The sequence below is a fragment of the Spermophilus citellus genome, assembly GCF_964194105.1.
Source record: "Spermophilus citellus genome assembly, chromosome: 14".
In the NCBI taxonomy this organism is placed as follows: domain Eukaryota; kingdom Metazoa; phylum Chordata; class Mammalia; order Rodentia; family Sciuridae; genus Spermophilus; species Spermophilus citellus.
Genome location: NC_138194.1, coordinates 29311828 through 29335257, shown reverse-complemented (window position 1 = coordinate 29335257; position 23430 = coordinate 29311828). Strand labels below are relative to the sequence as shown.

At 35.1% G+C, this 23430-nt stretch overlaps 1 protein-coding gene across 1 annotated transcript in view; it reads right to left on the bottom strand.

Moving 5' to 3' along the window:
- Nucleotides 1-310: 310 nt before the first annotated feature.
- Nucleotides 311-23430, bottom strand: part of TGS1 (trimethylguanosine synthase 1) — a 41620-nt gene continuing 18500 nt past the window's right edge. The window contains exons 8-13 of the mRNA XM_081266826.1: nucleotides 22934-23231; nucleotides 20777-20929; nucleotides 18563-18706; nucleotides 14827-15043; nucleotides 14283-14361; nucleotides 311-1769 (exon numbers count right to left, since the gene is read on the bottom strand). Of these exons, the coding sequence (XP_081122952.1) occupies nucleotides 1647-1769; nucleotides 14283-14361; nucleotides 14827-15043; nucleotides 18563-18706; nucleotides 20777-20929; nucleotides 22934-23231 (1014 nt within the window). The 3' untranslated portion in view covers nucleotides 311-1646. The remainder of the gene's footprint in view (nucleotides 1770-14282; nucleotides 14362-14826; nucleotides 15044-18562; nucleotides 18707-20776; nucleotides 20930-22933; nucleotides 23232-23430) is intronic.

Below are 23430 nucleotides of genomic sequence, written 5' to 3'. Positions count from 1 at the left end.
TCCCGGTCCTTGGGTTTAGGGCGTTCCCGGTTTTAGAAAATAAGGGTTTTAGGGAAGTTGGAGGTTGAAGATTATTGCTGCCGGGATTAGGGTGTTCCTGCTGCTTGTTCCCGTTGAGTTCTCGTGAGATTCAAAGGAGATTGGAAAAAAGCCTCGTGGAGTAGGTGAATTGGGCGGCAGCAGAACTGGGATTGCCCCAGAGCGTGTGTGGAGTCCGGTGTGAGTTCGGGAATAAAGAATTGCTGTTTGAATCTACAAAGCTGTGTGGTGGCTCGTGATTCTGTGCCCAGCCAAGACTGTGGCACTAAGCTATACCCTCAGCAAGTTTTTTTGTCTAGTTTTTCAGTGCTTATTGAAAATTCCTCCATGTTATTTCATTTTCTCTAACCCTATCTTATTCAAAATCATGTTTTGCTTGATGCTTCACATGCTGACATTATCCCAGCTCTAACCCTCAATGGTTAGAAGCTGTACATCACTTCTTACCTACTTATAAAAATGACTGAACACCCTGCTAAATGAATAATTAAGCAACACATTCCTTCTCCTTTCACTGCCATTTTAATAGAAAAAGAACATATATTTCTGTATTACAAAATATATTTCACATTGATTTTGCAATGGAAATCTTAAAAATACTAACTTTATAAGCTAAAATGATGTTAAAAAATCAATTCAAGATGAAGAAAAGAAAAAAATTCTAGAAGAAAGTCTAAAGTCTGAAAGTTGGTTCAACTTTATCAAGACAATTTGTATCTATCAAAATTAAAATGCACAAACCCCTGGATATCTAACTTCTAGAAGTTAACCAATTTACCTAAGGACAGTGCAAAACAGTTGGTAGGTGCAAAAACCTGAAGAGTCCAAGTGTCCATCAATAGGGAACTGGTTTAATTAATTATGGCATATTCATAAGATGGAATACAAAACAGCCATTAAAAAGAATAAGGTAGATCTATCTGTATGTACTGACAAGGAAAGGTCTTCAAGATAAACTGATAAGGTTTCTGCTTTTTTAAAAAAGGTACATCAAGTAAAAACAAGGAAGGTTACTGAACAGTGTATCAATGGAGACAAGAGCACATTAAGGTACACTCTAATTCCTTTCTGTTCTCCCAAAGAAACTATATACACTGTTTGCTGTGATTATCTTTAGAGAGATAATAAAGGACCGAGAAGGGGGTGGGAGACTTTAAATGTATAACATTATTTCAGTAGCAGCTAAACAGGATATAGAATATAACTTGTTCATTGTTTTCTTTGCATTTCTGTTAAAAAAATACAGCAATTATTTTTTATACACATGTATATACATACATACACACACACAAAGATATTAAACCAATATATTAAAAAAAACATATTTACACAGACACACAATGAAATTCAGCACAGAGGCAAGCCTATACTCTTTTCATATCAGATAGTTACTAACTTTCTGTACAATAGACAGTACATAGTTAATATCATCCAAATGTCTCAAAACTTCATTAATATTTGTTAAACTCAGAAAGTTTCCATATCACATGGTGATTTAAGACTGTGGGTATAAAATATCAGTGAATACAGGAAAAGACATTTTGTGTGTTTCATATGAAAAATGTTCTTATTATTACATGATCTTTATCCTTGTCCTGCTTCACAGTTTAGGTTTTAGACTCTGGTCTTCGGATTAAGTCACCAAAATAAGCAGTGATTGTCTTTAGTTTATTATTAAGAAAGTTCTGTTCTATTTCTACTTGTCCTCCAGGCCCAGCTAAGGATGCCACCTAAAAAGACAAACAAAAGAAGGTCACATGTATATAATATGATTTCAAATAAATTCTTTCATTCACAATTCTTTATCAAATAAAGGGAAGACCCTGGCTTTTTATTTAAATCTTTCAAATAATGAGGGATCTCAAATGTTCACCGTTACTTCCCAGATAGGTACTGATGCAATATTCCATGGTAGAAATGCTTGTTGTTTCAGACCCTTCTAATCTTATGGGTAAGATCATATCTTTATGCTACTGTAAAGGACTTGACCTCAGCGATACTATAAGCTAAAGAACTCAGGAACAGAAAATCTTCCTAAATCACAGGTTTGTTTATTTACAAAGGTGTTCAAAGAATAAGTCCTTTCCTGAAAACCTCTGCCTTGTTTACCTTATCATTTTCATCTTCCTCTCTTAATTGTTTAACAATATTTTCTGAGTGCCTGCTACATGATACTAAGAACAGATAGCAAGATGGCTATAATCCAGGCCATAACCCCTACTCTAATGAGGAGTCTTTATTAACAAGTCTGTCTTTCTCTAATTGATCCCTTTTATTGTTCTCCCAATTTGGACCACCTCCTCCACCTGTTATTCTTTTTGTGTTATTTTTTTGGCCCAGCATAGTTTTCTATTTGATCTCTCTGAGATCTATGAACTAGATCTGGTGATCAGATCACTAGTAATCAGTTTAACAGGACAACAATAAGAAAGATTAAGGATAAGGGGAATACGATGGAGAGCCTAGGCAATTAAAAAAAAAAATGAAACAAAAAAAACCAGAAATAACTGAGTGGTAGATATGTTGATTCTAAGGATGAGTTACAAACACAGGAGACATGCATTTTCTGTTACAATAATCAGCAAAACTATAACTATATATTTTGTAAAGAGAGATGTTTAGTCTGGTTGAGGGCTGAAAGAATCTGATCTCACTAGTATTTTACCTACTAAACCAGCAACTGGTAGAAGGTAAGATTTACTATGCATTACAAATGAGTATAAATTTAGAATTATTTTAACTTCCTGTTAGAAAAAGTCAGATACAGAAATAGGGAAGAACCAACAGGTCATTCTATGGTAACTTCTTTTTTTTTTTTTAATATTTATTTTTTAGTTCTCGGGGAACACAACATCTTTGTTGGTATGTGGTGCTGAGGATCGAACCCGGGCCGCACGCATCCCAGGCGAGCGCGCTACCGCTTGAGCCACATCCCCAGCCCCTATGGTAACTTCTTAAAAAAGAAAAATAAAAAAAGAGTTGCTCCACCAAGATGTTAATGATGTCACCCTCAGCCCCCCAACCCTACTACCAGCAGGGCATAAAAAGAGACTCGTTGTGTTTTTATCAATAGAAAGAGATGAAAATAAAAGCCAAACACAGAAGGTCTAATAGTGATTAAAAATAAACAACCACACCCCATTGTTCATACGTGAAACCAGAAATTTAAAAACAGCCACATATTAGGAATACTTAGTTTTCTTACAAAATGCCTGCACTGGCCTCTTTCACTTCACACTTAGCAATATTTTACCCCAAGTTCTTATATAGATAAGGTTTTGGTTTGGCCCAGTATATTTTTCCATTTGACCTCTCAGAGATCTATTAACTAGATCTGGTGGTCAGATCACCAGAAAGCAGTTTATCAGAACAACCGTAAGAAACATCAAGGATAAGGTGAATACAGCACAGAGGCAATTATTAGGAATAAGTGTTTTATATCCTATTTCAATATCTTTATGTCAGTCTAATTTTTTATAAGGGCAAAATGATTTTGACCAGTACATCTAAAATAAACTTAAGAGCAGTATTTTTCCTGTTCCTTGTAACAGGTAATTTATTTAAAGAATGTAAAATTGGTAAGCTGAAATTTCTGAGGGAAGGTGGGAGTAAGACTGTGGTAAGAGGCAAAGAGAAAGGGAAGGAGGAAAGATCAGGCCGGGTTGAGAAAATCCAAGCAGAGATGAAACAGCAAAAAATCTGCTAGGGTTGGTCAAGTTGGGAGAATTAGATGATAAACAAAACAAGTGTTTCTCTTAATACTGAATCTACTTATCAAAATATGATGAGAAAACTCATACCTTTTTACTATTTAGAAATAAATTTGGGAAAGAAAGTTACTTTCAAGTGTTCTGGTGAAAAATAATTTCTAGCCTTTCTGTACTTTCAATTCATTTATTTTAAAGATTAGAAATTTGGAGTTGCAAAGACTTATGTTCAAGTAAATAATACTGTGCTTCAATTTAAGCACACTTAACCTTATTATTTTCAACTTTCACCAGCAGGTTTACTGGTCAAAATGTTACTTGGTTCTTTACTCTTTCTTAAAGTTTAATAAATTGAGGGCAGGAGAAGAGAGAAAATGATAGAGGGAAGATGGGAAGGAGAAGAATAGCTAGGTATATAAAGATTAGCAGCTCTGGGTTACATATATCCAAATATGTTAGATTTATCAAAAGAAATGACAACTACTGGAATTAAAACTTAAGATTGCACTTTCATCACTAGGTATTTATTTATTTATTTGTTTAGGTATGGGGGGTTGAATCCAGGGTGCTTAACCACTGTGCCACATTCCCAGCCTTTTTTATTTTGAGACAGGGTCTCTCTAAGTTTTTTAGGGCCTTGCAAAGTTGCTGAGCTTGGCTCTGAATTTTCAACCCACCTGCCTCAGCCTACAGAATTTCTGGGATAACAGGTGTGTGCCACCATGCCTGGCTCATCAACTAGATACTATGTGAGGCAATAAAAATGTAATTTGGGGACTTGGAAAGGAGATACAGAAAAAGGTCACAACAAAGATGACAAGTGGTAAAAATTAAGGAACAAAGATTTAAGAGTCAAACTTTCAACACTGCATTTTCCCCCCAGAGGAAAATGAATATAAAGTTAAGAGTTTCATAATCAAATGAGAGCAAATACACTCCCAACTGGATCCTATTTGGAGAATACACAATACACATTAATGACAGAAACACTTTATTTGCAATATGCAAAAACTTGGTTAGAAACCAATTAAGCCAGGTGAGCTGGGGGTTTAGCTCAGTATTAAGAGTGCATGTATATTACGTGCCAGGCCCTGGGTTTGATTCTTAGCACTGCAAAACAAAACAGATGAAAATGAATAGTATTTTACAGAACCTGCAGACCTCTGTCAAAAGCAGCAAGCACCTGAAATACTGGTTGTGAGAAACCTCAAGACAAACAGGCCAAGTAAAGGCTTGTGGTACTTTTTGCCCTCATTTTCTTTTGTTATACCCTAATAAAAACTATACAAAAACATTTTAACATATACCCATCAATAAATGTAATTCACCATACAGGCAGAATTAAGGACAAAAATGAGTCACCTTAATAGATGCAGAAAAAAGCCTTTAACAAAATTCAGCATCCATTCATGATAAAAACCTCAAAGAAATAAGGGACAGAAGGAACTTAACCCAATATCATATGAGCTATATACAACAAACCCAAAGCCCACATCATGGTAAATAGGGAAAAATTCTGGAACAAGCAAGGATGTCCAGTCTCACCACTCCTGTTAATATAGCACTAGAAGGTCTAGCCAGAGCAGCCAGGCAAGAGAAGGAAATAAAAGGAATAGAAATAGGAAAAGAAAAAGTCAAATTATCACCATTTGCAGATGATATGATCTTATAGTTAGAAGAGCCAAAGAACTCCATCAGAAGATTGCTAGTTAATAACAAATTCAGCAAAGTAGTAGGATATAAAATTAACATACAAAATCAATACCTTTCCTATATAGTAATAATGAATCTACTAAGATTCCCATTCACAAGAGCCTGAAACAAAAACAAAAACTAACTAAAAAACAAACGACAACAAAAAGGAATAAATCTAACCAAGAAGGTGAAAGACCTTGTTAATGAAAACTACAGGACACTAAAGGAAGAAACTGAAGAAGATACTAGAAGATGGAAAGATTTCTCATGTTTGTGGCTACATAGAATAAATATTGTAAAATGATCATATTACCCAAAGTAATATGCAGATTCAATATAATCACTATTAAAATACCAACGACATGCCTGGGCATAGTGGCACAAGCCTATAATCCCAGTAACTTTGGAGGCTGAGGCAGGAGGATCACCAGTTCAAAGCCAAAGCTAACCTCAACAATTTAGCAAGGCCCTAAGCAACTTAGCAAGATCTTGTCTCAAAATAATAATAATAATAATGGCTGGGATGTGGCTCAGGGATTAAGAGTCCCTGGGTTCAATCCCCAGTACCCACCCCCCAAAACCACAAAAACAAAACATAACAAAACAATCAAAACCAAACAGATGACATTCTTCACTGAACTAGAAAAAATAGTCTTAAAATTCATTTAGAAGAATCAAAGACCCAAAAGCAATTCTAAGCCAAAAAAAAAAAAAAAAAAAAGGGAAAGCATTTCTGGAGGCATCACAATCCTTGCTTTCAAATTATACCACAGAATGATAGTAACAAAAACTGCATAGTACTGGCATAAAAACAGACATCAACCAATGGAACAGAAGACACAAAAATAAGCTCACAGAGATACAGTAATCTGATCCAGGACAAAGGTACCAAAAGTATGCTGACTAGAAGATAGGCATTTAAACAAATGGTGCTGGAAGACAGGTTATCCATATGTAGAAGAATGAGACTAGATCTTAATCTCTCATCCTGCACAAAAGTCAGCTCAAAATGAATCAAAGACTTAGGAATTAGAATAGAACTGTTCCTAGTAACTTCTAGGAAAAAAAGTATGGCCAACATTCCAACATACAGGTGCAGGCAACAATTTCCCTCAATAGGACCCCTAAAGCTCAGGAAGTAATACCAAGAATAAATAAATGGGATGACATCAAATTAAAAAGCTCTACAGAGCAAAGGAAGTAATCAAGAATGTAAAGAGAGATCCTACAAAATAGCAAAAAACCTTTGCTAGCTATTTTTCTGCAGAAGATTAATATCCAGAATATATAAAAATCTCAAAACACCACCCCAATCAAATAACCCTATAAAAAATGGGCAAATATATACACTTCTCAAAAGAAACAAATGACCAACAAATATATGAAAAAATGTTCTACATCTTTAGCAATGAGGGGAATGTAAATCAAAACTACGTTGAAATTTCATCTCATTCCAGTCAGAATGGCAGCCATCAAAAATACAAATAATAATAAATGCTGAAGATGATGTGGGGGTAGAAGGAACACTTTTGTACTGTTGGTAGGGTTGTAAATTAGTACAACTACTATGGAAGTCAGTATGGAGGCTCCTCAAAAGACTAGAAATGAAACCACCAGATGACCTAGCTAAAACACTCCTTGGTATTTAAAGAATTAAAGTCATCTTACTATAGATACATGTATACCCATGTTTACAGTATAATTCATAATAGCCAAATTATGAAACCTGCCTACTTGTCCATCAATGGATGAATGGATAAAGAAAATGTGGTACATATACACCATGAAGTTTCATTCAGCCATAAAGAATGAAATTATGCCATCTATAGGAAAATGGGTGGAACTCAAGAATCTTATATTAAGCAAAATAAGCCACATTCAGAAAATCAAGGGCTGTATGTTTTGTTTTATATGAAGCTAGAAAGGAAGGAAAAAAAAGGCGTGGAGAATCTCAAGGAAAGCAAAGAGAAACCAGTGGAGTAAAGGAAAGGGAAGGAGGAAGAAAACTTGGAGAGGGCTGGGGTTGTGGCTCAGTAGTAGAGCGCTCGCCTAGCACATGCGGGGCCCTGGGTTCGATCCTCAGCACCACATAAAAATAAATAAAGGCATTAAAAAAAAAAAGAAATCCTGGGGAATGATAACTACCAAATTATATTGTTATATATCATGTGCATGTATGAATATGTAAAAAAAAATCACAATATTGTAATAGTAATACATGAATAAAAATATGAAAAAATCAAATAAAAACCAACAAATGAAAACCCAACCAACCAACCAACAACCAAGAAACTACACAAAAATAAAAATAAGTAAAAACATTTATGATGGACAGTTCAGGGGCGAGGGGGGTTTGAAAATACACTACCAATGGACAAACAGGCAACATTCAAACTTTCATCTATTTCCCTGTATGCAGTAAAGAGAAATGAAATTTCTTAAATTTGTTTGCTAACAGTATTTCAGGCAATCTTTATTTTATTTATTTTTTTTTAAAGAGAGAGAGAGGAGAGAGAGAGAGAGAGAGAGAGAGAGAGAGAGAGAGAGAGAGAGAGAGAGAATTTTTAATATTTATTTTTTAGTTCTCGGCGGACACAACATCTTTGTTGGTATGTGGTGCTGAGGATCGAACCCGGGCCGCATGCATGCCAGGCGAGCGCGCTACCGCTTGAGCCACATCCCCAGCTCTCAGGTAATCTTTAAATGCTATTTCAGGCTCTCATAGATGTTATTTCCTATTTTTTTCTTCATTCAAATATTTACTTGATTAAAACAAATGTGATTTTAAAAAGCCCCCAATCATCAACGGGAGCATCTGACCAGGTCAGAAAATTCCTCCCAGGTATCAAAAGCTCACCTACATTGATTTCAGGAATCAGATCACTAAGCTTTTCCCCTTACCTATTCTCAGAAACAGATCCTGGAAACATAAGGTTGTTCTTTAATAAGTTATATAAAGCACAACAGACCAGAGTACCCCCAATAGTAAAGGATTTACAGGCAGCACCATGTGTGGCACAGAAAAGCTGGGCATTCCTCTATTTTCTATTAACATCATTTACTAAGAAAATTTACTCAAGGTAGTAAAGAAATAAAAGATATGTTCAGAATCATTTGATTAAAACTGAACTTGTGTCTTTGCAACCCAGCTCATAAGGCCTGACAGTTTCATTCCCTCTTCAGAGAATGATCATGTATGTAGCATAACACAGGATAATACTATTTTAATCATCTAGCAGCAAGCTCTCCAAAGGAAAGGCTTGCTAGTAAACATTAGGAACTATCAAATTTATCCAAATTGCAACGTGTGATTATACAGTGATTTTATTAAGAACGGAACAGACTTGATGAACTAACTAAATAAGAGAACATACCGCTAACTAAATAAGAGAACACATGTGGCAGGTCAAGTTTTGCAATAAATGACTTCCCCTGTTGGGAGCGGTGATTTGAATGAGTCTTTGAACTATCCTGTGACAGGAGTGCACCTGAGCTGTGAACTCCTAGTGCAAAGGCACAGTTGAGACTGCCCAATTACTATGGTGATGCCCTGTTCAAAGGAGGTTCCTGGCTTACCACAGGCCTATCAGTCTTGACCCTGAGTTCAGATACCTGTTCCTGGGGGTAAAGAATTATGAGCACAAAGTTGAAATTGGACTTCGTCCTTCAGCTTGCTTGCTTCTTTTTTTTTTTTGAGAGTGAGTGAGAGAGAGAGAATTTTTAAATATTTATTTATTTTTTTTAGTTTTCAGCAGACAGAACATCTCTGTTTGTATGTGGTGCTGAGGATCGAACCCAGGCCACACGCATGCCAGGCGAGCGCGCTACCGCTTGAGCCACATCCCCAGTCCTACTTTGAAGAAACTTTCTCATAGAAAACCCTTTTGATTTGGGTGCAGTGGTGCACCCCTGTAATCCCAGCAGCTCAAGAAGATGAGGAAGAAGGATCCTGAGTTCATGGCCAGCCTCAGCAAAAGCGAGGCACTAAGCAACTCAGTGAGATCCTAACTCTGAAGAAAATACAAAATAGGGTTGTAGATGCAGCTCAGTGGTTGAGTGCCCCTGAGTTAAATCCCTGCTACATGCCCCCGCACCCCCCCCCCAAAAAAAAAAAAAACCCTTTTGATGTTAAAATCTAGATAATAAATGTGCTGATTTGGTTCTGGGTAGTTCTTCATCCCTCATCAGGGGATGAAGAGCCACCAGTCCCCAGCTTTTTCTTTCTTTGTGTGTCTGTCTTTTCTCTATTCCCCCATTGCCCCTTGCTGGTTTCTGAATTAACAGCTGGTGCAGGTCATGGCATTTCCCTTTGTCATAAATTTTTAATTCTCTGTTGTCTTTCTCACCTTTAAGAAGGAATGGACCAGAGCTGATTCTGCAGAAATTCTTTTATAATTCCCCTTGCTTCTCTTGTCACCTCAAATTCTAATGACTGTCCCAATCTCTTGGTGAGCTACTCTTGTGACAAGAGATGAACCTGTTTCTTTTTAGCAATGAATGCTGTGTCTGTGGGAGACAGCAAGGTATTAAGGTGCTGACTATGCCATTATGTGGCAGGATAGCTAGGCAAATCACTACATTTTCCTAGTTTATTCACCAATAAAATCAGGTTGATAACTTGACATAAATACTCCAAAGTGTTATAATAAGTCAATGACATGTTCAGGAGAACTCTAAGGATCTTAAGTATCCACTCACCCAAGAAGCATTCATTAAACTTCTATGCCGTAAATGTATCATGGTTCGAATATGAGGAGTTCCTGCAAAGCTTCTGTATTAATACAGGAACATTCAGAGGCCACACTATGAAACTGGAGAGCTGTAACCTAACCAGTCCATCCTAGTCTGAATGGATTGAGTGGTAACTGTAAGCAGGTGGGGGCATGGCTGGAGGAGGTGCACTGGGGGAGTGCTCTGAAATGGTTCAGAGTCCTTGTTTCTTCTCCCATCTCTCTGCTTTCTGGCTGCCATGAACGGAGCAGCTACTCTATGCCATGAGGTTCTGCCTTACCTTGAGCCCAGAGCAATTGACCATAGCGGGGCTCGCCATGGACTGATTCTCTGCATCCATGAGCAAAATAACTTTCCCCTCCTCTAAGTTGTTATCATCAGGTATTTTGGTCACAGCAACACAAAGCTGACTAACACAATATGTATACAATGCAGTGTATTGTTAGTTTAGTAGCATGAACACATCTCTGTGTGCTCTTGAGTTGTAAAAGCAAGCTATTTTGAGGTTCACTTGTTTTAGAGACTACAATTCCTATAAGTACAAACTCAATCCAGTCTTTAGTCCTCTTCCTATTCTGTCATGCTTCTGGTTCCTAAACCTGGACTAAGGGTCCTTCATCTGTTGGAATGACTTTATAGTACTTACCTTATGGATACAGCTTTAGCTACACAAGAATGTTACCATTAGATCAGATTTCCACAGTATTAATTTAATTCAGAACATTTTGATATTAATTTTTTATTAATTCTACCTCTAAATAAAATACCATTAAGGCCTTAATTTTCCATTTATGAAATAAGCGGATATTATAGTAACTTAAAACTAAAATAATATTTGTAAATAAACCAGTGGTAAATATTTACCATATTTAGTCAAAACTATTAAAAATGCTAATGAGCTAAATTTAGTTATATTTAAAATATTTTCCAAATAACAATGTTATCTAATAAATTCTCTTATTTATAAATAGTTTGTTATTCAAATGCATACAACTCTATTCTTCCATATTTTAGATATGTTACCCATAAATGAGTACCTCATTCCTATCTATCTACAAATCAGCCAACCAATGATTGAAAATAAACGAATAGAGACTAGAGTTTTAGCTCAGTAGTAGAATGTCCCTGGGTCTATGTACCACCTCAAAACAAACAAACTAGAAGTGTGATCAACGCTACAATTAAGAATTTTTCCCTCTTGCAGACATTATGAAATAAAACTTATGTTGGCAACTGAACCCAGGGCCTTGTACATGCTAAGCATGTGATCTACCAGTCAGCCCTCTCTGGAATAAAATCTAAAAAAAGTCTAGTGAATTCTGCCAACTAGAAAGATGAGATAGATATTCTGACTAAATCTAACATCAATTTCTATACTTAAAGCTACAACTCAAACAACTGTATAATATTCTACCTAAACATGTTAATTTGCAATTGTTTCCCCACTTTATAAGTAAATGAAATAAATGGGGTCTTGGCTCAAGTGTTAATAGAATGAATGTTTAAAGAAGCCAAGAAAGGGGACTAGAGTTGTGCCTCAGAGGTAGAGCGCTCGCCTAGCATGCTTGCACTGGGTTCGATCCATAGCACCACATAAAAATAAAATATTGTGTCTACCTATAACTAGAAAAAAATATATATATATAAATAAAAAGAAGCCAAGGAAGGTGGGGTGTGTTAGATAAGGACCAAGAATCATTTGATGGAGGGGCTTTAGTTATTTTTTAACACAATTCTTACGGATGCTGCTCAGTGTTACCTTGTTCTCTGTATTGGTATGAACAGAAAAATCCAAGTGACTTAATTTCTACTGAAAAGCACAGATGACATCACTTTTATAAACTTAGGTATTTTTGTTATAAAATCAAAAAAGGATAAGAAGCTACCACATCCAATGGACCAGGGGCCCTCCTCTAATTACCCCAACGCCTAGCTAAAAGACAAGACCATAATTTATGTTAGAGATTCCACCCACAGGGATTTCACAGGAAGGTGGTGTTTGCATCCACTGAAGCATAACCAATCTAGTCTGCTCTCAAAGGTCTTTCTCTGAATAGATTTACTATTTAAAAAAGAATTTTTACATATTTGCAAAGCATAGTAGATCCAAAATTGGAAAATGGCTGGAATTCTACAGCTGTCAAAGGAATGAAATAAAAGAAAACAAAACAAGATACAAACATAGGTTCCTTGAATGCAATCTAAGATGAGCTTCCAGGTTTTAACAGCAATCGCAGAGAGTGAGATATACCTTATATCCAAAGTGCCTTTCACAAAAATATTATCTAAATTATCCAGTCTTAGGTTTAATAGTGTGAGTTTGGCTAACAAGGGCTGTGTGACCTGTAATAGGGGACCTAGAAAAATATTTCAGTGGATTCAGAGAAAAATCACCATCATCTACATGGAAAGGTTTCAAGACAAGTTGTATTATATTCAGTTCAGTTCGTATCCAGTTTAGGATAATATAATGGTATGCAAAGTATAATCTCCCAATTGTTCTTTATACACATTTCTATGGGAAAAATGCTGCAGATTCATAAACTTTGGGAACACAGTTCATTTGTAAATTCACGTTATTTTGACGTTTTAAATGTCCCTCTAACAAAAACGTTAACTTCTTTGTAACTCTGATTTCCTTCAATCTTGTAGTGCTCTCTCACTTAAGGTGTCTCACGTGGTGAATTTTCTGTTTTAAGAAAAAGTTCATTTCCTACTGTAATTTGATCTAAATTCAATACCAAACAAAATAGTGTACTCATAATCAGTTTCTTTTATTATTTTCTGGTGTCATTACTCCCTCTAGAGGTAGAAAGCATGAATGTGCCACAAACCCTAATTCTGGCAGGTTTTCAAAGAAAGCCAAAAACAGAATTTAAAGAAAAAAGTTAACTTTATCTTTGTGGAAATGTTCATTCAACTAGAAAAAAATTGAATCACTGAGACTTTTGTGCTAAACAGTAAGTTTACTAGTATTTATTCACATACTCAAATAAGCCTATTTATGTAATATAAAAATCACAGTAAAGCCCAGCAAAGACCATATGGTCTTTTATGAGACAGTTATTAAACATAATGCTTACATGTGAGAAAAATAAATTGGAATCAGTAAGCTTAGCCTTATCTGGAAGTCTAGGAAGCAGCCGAGCCTTCTGAGTGGCAGATAACAGATGTAATATCAAGTGATATTAAAAAAACTCATGATCCCAAGGGATGTGCGGTCTTTTTCTTATCATTGGTATAACATACTATTTTGGAAGGCTTAATGTTTAGGCAAAATGTATCATAAATAAATGACAGCAAGATCAAATTTCGCATCCTTCTAACTCAGAGCAAAAGCTCAGCCTGTTAATTTCATTTTTTTCTTCTTTTAACCCAGAGAATCTAAACTGTTGATTGCATTATAATCACTTGGTGGTGGTGGTGGGGGGGGGGCTTTAAAAGATTTATACTTAGTCTTCATCCTAGAAAATAAATAAAAAAGAACTTTTCCCAGTGGATCAGAGTATCATTGGCTTTGAAGAGCTACTTAGCTAAAACTATAAAACTCTAAGACATGACACTGAAAGCATAGATAACACATACATATAAAATAAACAGGACATATAACAAAATGCCAGAAAAATATATATAAAGAAGAAAAATGGATGGCCCAGAAAAAGGAAAAAGTGGTGGAAACACTATTGAAGAAATAATGGAAATAGTTTTTCCTGACCAAATTAAAGTTTTTGTCTATCTATAACTTTGGTTATGTTATTATTTGTAGAAATATTTAAAACCTGTATTTTCAAGGCAGGTTTCAGTAAAGGTAGACCTTGGCTAGTTTAGCTGAGCAGCATATGAAACTCAAAGACATTCCACCTTTCTTTCAACACAGCTTTATGAAAAGATTGGTGTGCTTTATTTGTGTTTGACATCAGAAGTCAGGGAGATGAAGATCAAATGGACATAGACTCAACGGTTATACACTTCTATTTGTTACTAACAGTCAGCAAGCAAAGAATTTCTCATAAATGGGTTCTCTGATAAGGAAACATTCTACATCTTTTTCTGCCCTTCTTTGTAAAAATTCAGCCAGAGGCTCAAAGAAATTCTTTAGTAATGGCTTACCTGGTCAATGTCAGCATTTCTTGGAAGAAAATAAACAATATTATTAGTGATCTTCTGGGAAAGTCTGAAAATTTCAAAGGTGGAAAGCAGTTAAGGAAAAAAAGTAAAATTAACTTTTGGTCAGAAATAGATTGTCTTTACTTATAGACCAAATGTATTTTGGCATGTGACAAAATGGCACAAGTTTAAATTTCCTCCAATGGAATCTAAAAGAACACAAGATTTTATAGTTCAGCAGTATACTGTTCCTGATAAAGAGAGATTACAAGTAAAACTTATAAGAGGAAATTCTGACTTTCCAGACGATAATCTAGTTCTTACTGAAAATTGATAAAATTGGATAGTTACCAAGAGAAAAGGTATTTGCTATTACATTTAGAGTCCAACAAACATACATAATTTTTATATATATTTTTGTGTCAAACTGGAATCTACTAAATGCTATTAGGTAATATCTTTCTTTACCAGTTTCCCTCTCCCTTATCTACCCCCTCATCCGCTCCAAGTACTGTCTGAATAAGCTCTCAGAACTTCCAAAGGATATCCATCGGGAGACATCATTGTCCTAATGTCAAAGGTCTCTGCAGTGGCATAGTCTGGGCCTCCCCAAGGTGGGCTAAGGAATACAACATCAGCCTTTAAACAAGGAGCCAGTAGCATGAAATCTCCACAGATGAACTCTATCTTATCTGCTATTCCATAAACTTCTGCATTATTACGAGCCAGATCAATCTTAACTGGGTCAATATCAATGGCAATCACTAAAAATGAGAAAAGAAAAGAATGAGTCAGTTGACACTGTTTATTATATGGGAGAGTTCATTTTTCTAATAGTTTGTTTCGTTTAAGAACCATTCTTAAAGACTAATAGACAAGAGGCTTTATATACCAGAGATAGAGATTTTTCCAGAGATACAGATTTCAGTTAAATTTTCTAATTCAAATTAGAAAGATTCAATTGCAGTTATACCAAAAAAATGTGACCAGGTTTCAAAACTACCTCACTCAGCCAGCTTCACTTAAGCCAAGAGGCAATAACTATCTCAAAGTATCTACTGAATGCCAAATATGTGGCTAGTCTTTGCTGTGCTAGTAGCAAAATCCTGCAAAGCTCACTGCCTGCAAGTAAAGTCTTAAGTTACATTTCAGAAAAGACAAATTTCTTCAAAATGAAGCAATGCCCAAATAAAGACAAATTTTATCACTTCTTAGAAAAGTAAAAGATCTATTTTTACAAACTATAGAGCCAAGTTATGAATAAGAAATAAAAAACACCTGTTGATGATGTTTTCACCAACACATTTTAGGTAGAGGGAACAAACAATATTATGTTTTCACCAATGGGCTTTCATTTAATTTATATGCAATTTCATAATCAGCAATGCAAACATAAGTTAATTTTAGCCCACTCATGTCTTCCAGTGAATTATTCCAGTGTACCTGTAAGCGTACCACTGTGTTCTACACATGAAAGGGCTAAGTGGAACCCTGGTATCTAAAGCAAGGTTATCAAGGAAATGTAGATGTTTTCCAGAAAATTTGTTACCACTTTTGCGAAATAATTAAATTACTTGAACAATGAATACAAACACCAATTCTAATACACATTGCAAAACTTGGCATATACAATGCTGTTTTACTATTCTAAATAAACTAATATTCACATTTATGAGAAAAGCTTTTCAGTTATTCAATCTGCTACTTTTATAGTGGAGAGACAGATGGAAAAACATGCTGACAATACTAAAAATTCAAATAAAAAAAGAGATGACTTTCAGTGTCAGATTTATTCAGCATACTGTTTTCATCTATATTTATTTGAGGCAACCTTTGTTTTTAAGCCTAACAGAATGGAAGCACCCTTATAACATAAATGAAGTGCTGACAAATATTTGCTGATACAATATAGAATTGAGCTGTCCAATAATGTCACACATTTTAAAAACTGATGAAAATAAAATGATATTAAGAATTTAGATCCTTATCACACTGTCACATTTCAACGGTTCAATCATCACATGTGGCTAGTGGCTGCCATATTGGATGATATCAATATAAAAAGTTCTACTGGGTAGCACTAATGCTAAACTATTGCAATATAAAGGAAGAAGAAACATACCTTTAATAACAGAAAAATGCAAAGCTTTGTGTATTCTCAAATAATTTTTTTGGGTATATGTATAACCAACAATTATCTGAGTAGAAATATATCTGGTACAAAGTGATAATGTCATTTGTATACAAAAAGTCACATGTGTGTATACACAAACACACATACATATATTATGGTAGAGAAATCAAAACAAGTGTAATTGATTATTGCATGTACATATGTATGTAAACACACCATCAACTACACTGTAACTGTTCTGAATTCCCTGCTATAATTTAGTGAGTTCATTCAGCCTAGGGGGAATACCTATAAGTAGCACTCACAGAGCACCTGTGAGCAATTGCTTTTGGTTTGGGGAACAGGTCATCAGATACCACCATACAGGACATGCTGGAGGGTTCCTGAATTTTGAGTTCCACATGCTGCCATAGCAAAGGTCAGGTTGTGACAGCACTGGAAAGGACCAGTGTTTGTCTCCTTTTGTTCTCAGAGACTGGCAATCTTTAAGGTAAACAATTAAATCACACCAAGGGGCTGTGAAAAGAGCTGGCCTGTGAGAACATGGAAGAAGTAGTCTCCCATTAGCTTGGGACCCACATTAGATATCTTCTTTTATCAAATGTGTCCTAAGCTACAAAAAGTCTTGTCAAGAGATCTCTGCTTGCTGAAGCACAAATCTACTATATGCAGTGTATTCATAAATTTTAAGAAAATCTCAAATCTGTTTGCTGCTTTATTGGGGAAAGACAATATAATTATTTGAGCTCACAAGAAGGACTTAATTGGCAAAGTTTGAGAAGAATTCATTAAAAACAAGAAAAATAATCACTATTCTGGTAAATATGAAAACAGCTTTTGTTTAGGCAGTTAGACCATTTATAAAAACCAATGTTTTGCCTGAAGCATAGGAGTAACTGAATAGAGGACAGTTTGTTAGCTCTGTTCTTTTTTTTAAATATTTATTTTTTTTTTAGTTGTAGTTGGACACAATACCTTTATTCCATTCATTTATTTTTATGTGGTGCTAAGGATCGAACCCAGGGCCCCACGCGTGCTAGGCGAGCACTCTATTGCAGAGCCACAATCCCAGCCCCTAGCACTGTTCTTAAACCCAATGGCAAGGTTAACTTCATCATTTTCTATCTTTCATATACATTTCCAGAATCATATTATAATGAAAACTGTCAATGACATATGTAATATGAAGATACTGGAAAATAAATATGCATCTTCAGAGCATGACCAGACAATGGATGTCTTTAAAATATGACATTATATAACATTTAAAAAAGAATTCAGAAAAAAAGGGACATCAGAGTCAAAAAATCCCCCAAACAAATAAAAACATTTGTTTCCCCACTTAGCTATGTAAGTTTGGGCAGAACATTCCATTTCTTTTCTTGTACTGAGGATTGAATCTGGGGCCTCATGTATACTAGGTGAGCACTCTGTCACTTAACTATATTCCCAGCCCTTTTCATTTTATTTTGAGATAGGGTCTTACTAAGTTGCCCTGGCCGGCCTGAAACTTGCAAACCTCCTGCCTCAGCCCCTATTTCTTAAAAGTCTTCTTTTCTCTACTTGCCATAGTTACTGGCAGATATATAGTAAAGGAGATTTTCCTTTTGATTCCAAAGTCAAGCAACTGTGACAATGACATAATATTTAAAGGATTTTTAAAGTCTTAGGATGTAAAAGCTGAAAGGTCATCCCAATTCAACATCTCTTTTAATTTAAGGTGAGATGATGCCCATTATAGTTATGAAGATATTGAGTGGGAGGTTGGGATTACCTGTCTACTGTTCTTTTCTTCTAAAGAACCATTTTGTATTTTTTTGGTTTTATAGAATGTTATGATCTTGGCTCCAACAATTAGTAGTTGTGTCTGTATAATCTTATACAATGTACTTCATCTCTGTACGTCTCAGTTTATCTACAAAATGCAGATAATGAAAGACATACTCCACAAGATTGTTGACTAAATAAATTAATACATATTAAGTACCTATACCAATGTGATACAACATGAATATTTAATACATGCTAATTACTTAAAATATATGGTATTAAATTATCAATTATATATTAAATCTCAAAGATAGGTTGAAGCAAAATTGAACATTTTCTGAATGAACTGAAAATAAAGTAGTTAATTTTAGCTAATTACCTCTTTTTCCTGTTAAGGCAAACTGAATGGTATTTCCTCCTACTCCACAGAATGCATCTACTATAATGTCACTTGTGAAGGATTGACTGACGCGGCCAGCAATATGTTCAGCAATCTTCTCAGGTGTAACTGAAAACCAGCCTTCTGCAAAGGAAGAGTATTTTTATTAAGATGTTGAATTTTTAAGAAACCAAGCCAAGCATAAACACAGCAAATATTGCATACTTTTTTTTTTGCGTGCTAGGTATTGAACTCAGGGGCATTTGCCCACAGAGCTACATCCCCAGTCCTATTTTGTATTTTATTTAGAGACAGGGTCTCACTGAGTTGCTTAGTGCCTTGCTTTTGCTGAGGCTGGCTTTAAACTCGAGATCCTCCTGCCTCAGCCTCCCAAGCTGCTGGGATTATAGGCGTGCGCTACTGCACCCAGAAACACAAATTATATACTTTAAAAAAGCTTAGTTTCCCTTTTCAAAAAATTATAAATTATCTACTTTTAATGAAAAGTTCTAAAGCTTGTAAAAAAGAAGCAATACCATTTCCAGTCCTAATTTCTACACATGCAAACACCCCAATTTTAACCTGATTCTTCAGTAATATACCCCCATCTCTCCCAAAACTGTATAAACTTCAATTTTATGTCTGAGGCATTAATTACTACTTATCAACTATGGGAAATGCAAAGTCAGGTGTTCTAATTGTCTAGCTCCCTACATTCAACTGTATTTCCCAATTATTTTATTCCTAATGAAGAAGCAGTGACCCAGATTTGTACTCGACACTTTGGAAAATTTGCATGTTTATAAGGATTAGAAAAAGCAAGGAGCTGACCAGAAGTACAGAGGAATAACAGAACCCTCATCAATTTCAGAAATTAGGTCCTGTGCCCACACTGAAATAAAGATAACATTGTTCTCTTCGCCCAGCAGAAAAAATTTGCATTTATCAGAAACATATTTATCTGAACAAAATGATCTGTCAACTTCTTGTTCCCTTTCCTTACCAAAATCTTAAGTAGATCCTCATCACTGGAAGAATAAGAATAATCCTTTTATAGAATTTCAAGATTTTCCCCAGTCTTAATTCTCCTAACAAACTCTTATATACTTTTCTCAATACACAATATTTTGTGATTTTTAGAAGTTCACAGAACCCCTGAAATTCCACCATACATCAAGAACCCCCGAGTTAATAAAGACCAATATGGGGGCTGGGGTTGTGGCTCAGGGGTACAGTGCTTGCCTAGCACCACATTAAAAAAAATAAAGACACTGTGTCCATCTACAACTAAAAATATTTTTAAAAAATAATAAAGACCAATATGTAGGAAACCCCAATATGAAACCCATCAGTTTGCCAAATCTAAGTAAATGTTAAAGATTAGAATGGAAAGCTCAAGAAGTTTTTGGTATTAATTAATTAAATCACAACTTTCTGCATTAATTATTTCTTCATCAGATGTTCTTTTATTTTGGGGGGGAGGGGCTTAACTGGGGATTGTACCTAGGGTGCTTTACCACTGAGCTATATCACCAGTCTTTTTTATTTTTAAGTTTGAGAGGGTCTAAGTTGCTGAAACTGGTCTTAAACTTGTTCTGCCTCAGTTTACCAAACTTCTGGGATTAAAGGAATGTACCAGTGCATCGGCTTTCATCAAATGTTCTTTGAATAAACTATCAGTTACTTTTGCCACATATCCTAAGAAAGTTACAAATACAAAATAAACCTGAATTAGAAGTGTCTCTGTATGTATCCCCAAATTGAGGGACATTTTATAAAACAACTGGCCACCAACCCCTTTGAAAAATGTCAAAGTTGGCCAAAGTGTAGGTTAGTGTAGAGAACTTGCCTAATATTTGCAAGGCCCTGGGTTAGATCCCCAGCACTGGCGGGGAGGGAAAAAAAAGCAATTATTCTAGAAGAAGAAAAAATTCCATAAAAATGCATAGGATGATTAATGAAATGAGGCTAAAGACTATAAAATTTTTTTAATACTGCTATTCTTAGGAAAAACAAGTTCAAAGTAAAGGGTAGTGGGGCTTGATGTGTACAACTGAATATAAAAAAGACATACAAAGAGAAAAATGTTTAATAAATGTTGAAAATAGATGATTGGGCAAAATTCTGACATGAAAATTCTGTTTATTCTTGAAACTTTTTTTGTAAATTTGAAGTGGTTTCTAAATAAAGTAAAAAAATGCATATATACTTTACCTCTGTCCAACTTAATCCCATCATCAAAACGGGAGAATAGCCTGTATCTCTGGGCCCAGTATTTTGCCAGCTCAGGAACAGCAGCTATTTCAGGAGGTAGACCATTTACCTTTCTATTCTTGTTTTTACTCTTCTTCTTCTTTTTAATTTCAGCTAAAATAAAATACAAAAAAATAGAGCTGCTCACTATGCACATAGAAAACTACAGGGCAACTTATCTAGAAGGGTAACCTATGAAATAATCACAATTTTGGACCACTGTTACATCATACCACAAGTGGAAAATTCCATGTCTGTCCCCATGTGACCAGTTTCAGTCAAAACTCAGTCACACTAAAAAAAAATAATAATAATTACCTTCAGGTTATGTATACAAGATGTATATGAAACAAATTCATATGGGAATTTTTGTTAGGACTTGAGTCCTATCCACCAAGATTTCATTATACATATATAAATATTCTCAAATCTGAAACTTGAAATACTTTTGGCTTCAAGCATTTCAGATTAGGGATACTCAATCTGTATACAAAAGCACTTTTATAAGAATAAAAGTTATTACTTCTGTTAGCCACAGTACTGCTTCAGTTGGTGAATTACAGAAATGCAAACATTTCTCTTTACTTCTTTAAAATGAGATCTTACAAGGGCTGAATAAGCTCTAGCTTTGGTCCTATCAATCTTAGAAGACATAAGACATCTGATAAATTGAAACATGGGTCACTAGTTCTATTATATAGAAAAGGATCTCATGCATTTACAGACTAATGAGAGCCTTTTCTCATACAAATGATTACTAGTTTAATTATTTGGTTTCAGTCCTGAGCAGATTAGAAGCAGAAATTCTGCAAAGTAGAAAGAAGAGAGTGCTGTCACAGTTAAGTGTAAGAACAAGAGATTATAGCTGGTGAAGAGTAAAACTAGTACATCTGAATGGCCCTCAAAGACGGGACTGTGTCTTAATGATCACTAGATCACTGAAAACAGCAAAAAGGGTCAGTAGCAAAGCATGATGCAATCTTCAACAGAAAGTATAAGGACAATTTGGGGTGGAATAATTCTTTGTTATATAAGACTATCTCATAACATGAACTTGAGTACAAAGGCCAGAATTCCAGACAGCATCAATCAACATCTTCCAAATGCCCCTGTGAATGTGGTAACACTCACTTACGAACTATCAGCATTATGAAAACTGTTGCTTTCATAGAAGCAGGCTAGTGTAGGCAAAAGGGATTAGGCAACAGAGAACTTGGGCACTGAGTTCTAGCTATGTTACTTATGTAGGTTAATTTCTTAATTTCTCTGAGTTTTACTTTCCAAATTTATATAATTGAAAATGAATCACCTACCTCTGTGAGCTATAACCTTGCAGATTAAGTAAGAACAAAGCATAAAAAAGCGTTTCAGAAATATGCAAGTGTCACATGGACATGAGACGTTATAACATTGGTAATCAAGAAAATTAAGAAAGAGATGATGTAGGGTCATAATAAATACAGTTGTTTTGCAAGGACAAGTCTAAAATAATTCATCAAAAAGCTGAATATTATATCAAATGAAAATGTCTACCTTATAAAAAAGTCATTCCATGGATATAATTATTTTTAATTATAAGAGAACTTTTACTACAAAAACTCAAACAATATAGAACATAAAGTAAAAATGCTATTATTTTCCATTCAGCAGAGGTTACTACCATGAATATCTTATGTCCATGTACTGGTAAGGAAACAAACAACCACCATTAACCACACTCAAAGAAAGTAAAAAAAACAAAACAAATAAAAACACCAAAATATCAAAAACAAAACTTAAGCTATTCAAAATTTCAAGAAGGATGGGCCATCTTCAGCTCATAGAACAGAGTGGTGGCAGAGGCCATGGTCAATGGCAGATGTGGTCTTCAGATGCAGTTTTCCCTTTGATTTTATTGTTTTTTCTTAGGTTGAGAGAGTGAAGAGTGTGAAGAGAGTGAGAGAGTGAAGGGTGTCAAATCTTAGCCAATATAGTTAATATGCTCTTTCCACTTAAAATTAAACAGCAGTAGATTCTGAGGTATAAATGATTCAAAAGAATCATTTAAGAAAATACAAATTAGAGAAAAAAATGTACTTATTGAAATCTACCAGCAAGTTGAAACATATTTACTCTTACCTTCAGTTTCTACCTGGGGAGAGTCTGATATTTCTTGAGTAATGCAATCCTTCTTTTCTGGCATAGATGCTACCAAACTATCTCCTTCATTCTTTTCTGTTTCAAGTTCACTGGCTGAAGACACAGTCTGACACTTTTCAGGTTCTAGATTCTCTGGGTTATCAGCTTTACTAACAGACATGTCTTGATCCTCTGAATCAGTACTGGTGCAAGTGTCTTGCACATTATCATGTGAAGATGACTCCTGCAATGCTTCCACATCCATTGGTTCATTAACCCATTTTAGAAATTTTTCTACCTGAAATTTTAAGATTATCACCATAAATATGAGTTAATACTAAACAGAATCTTCTCATCATTTACCATATGTGACTTGACTGACAAACTATCTCTTAATTATGAGCTCTAAGAAATTATTGCATCATGGAAGCTAATGTAAGTAATTCTTGGATAACTGGAGTTTATCTTGGCATTCCCTGATCTTATTAAAGATTTCT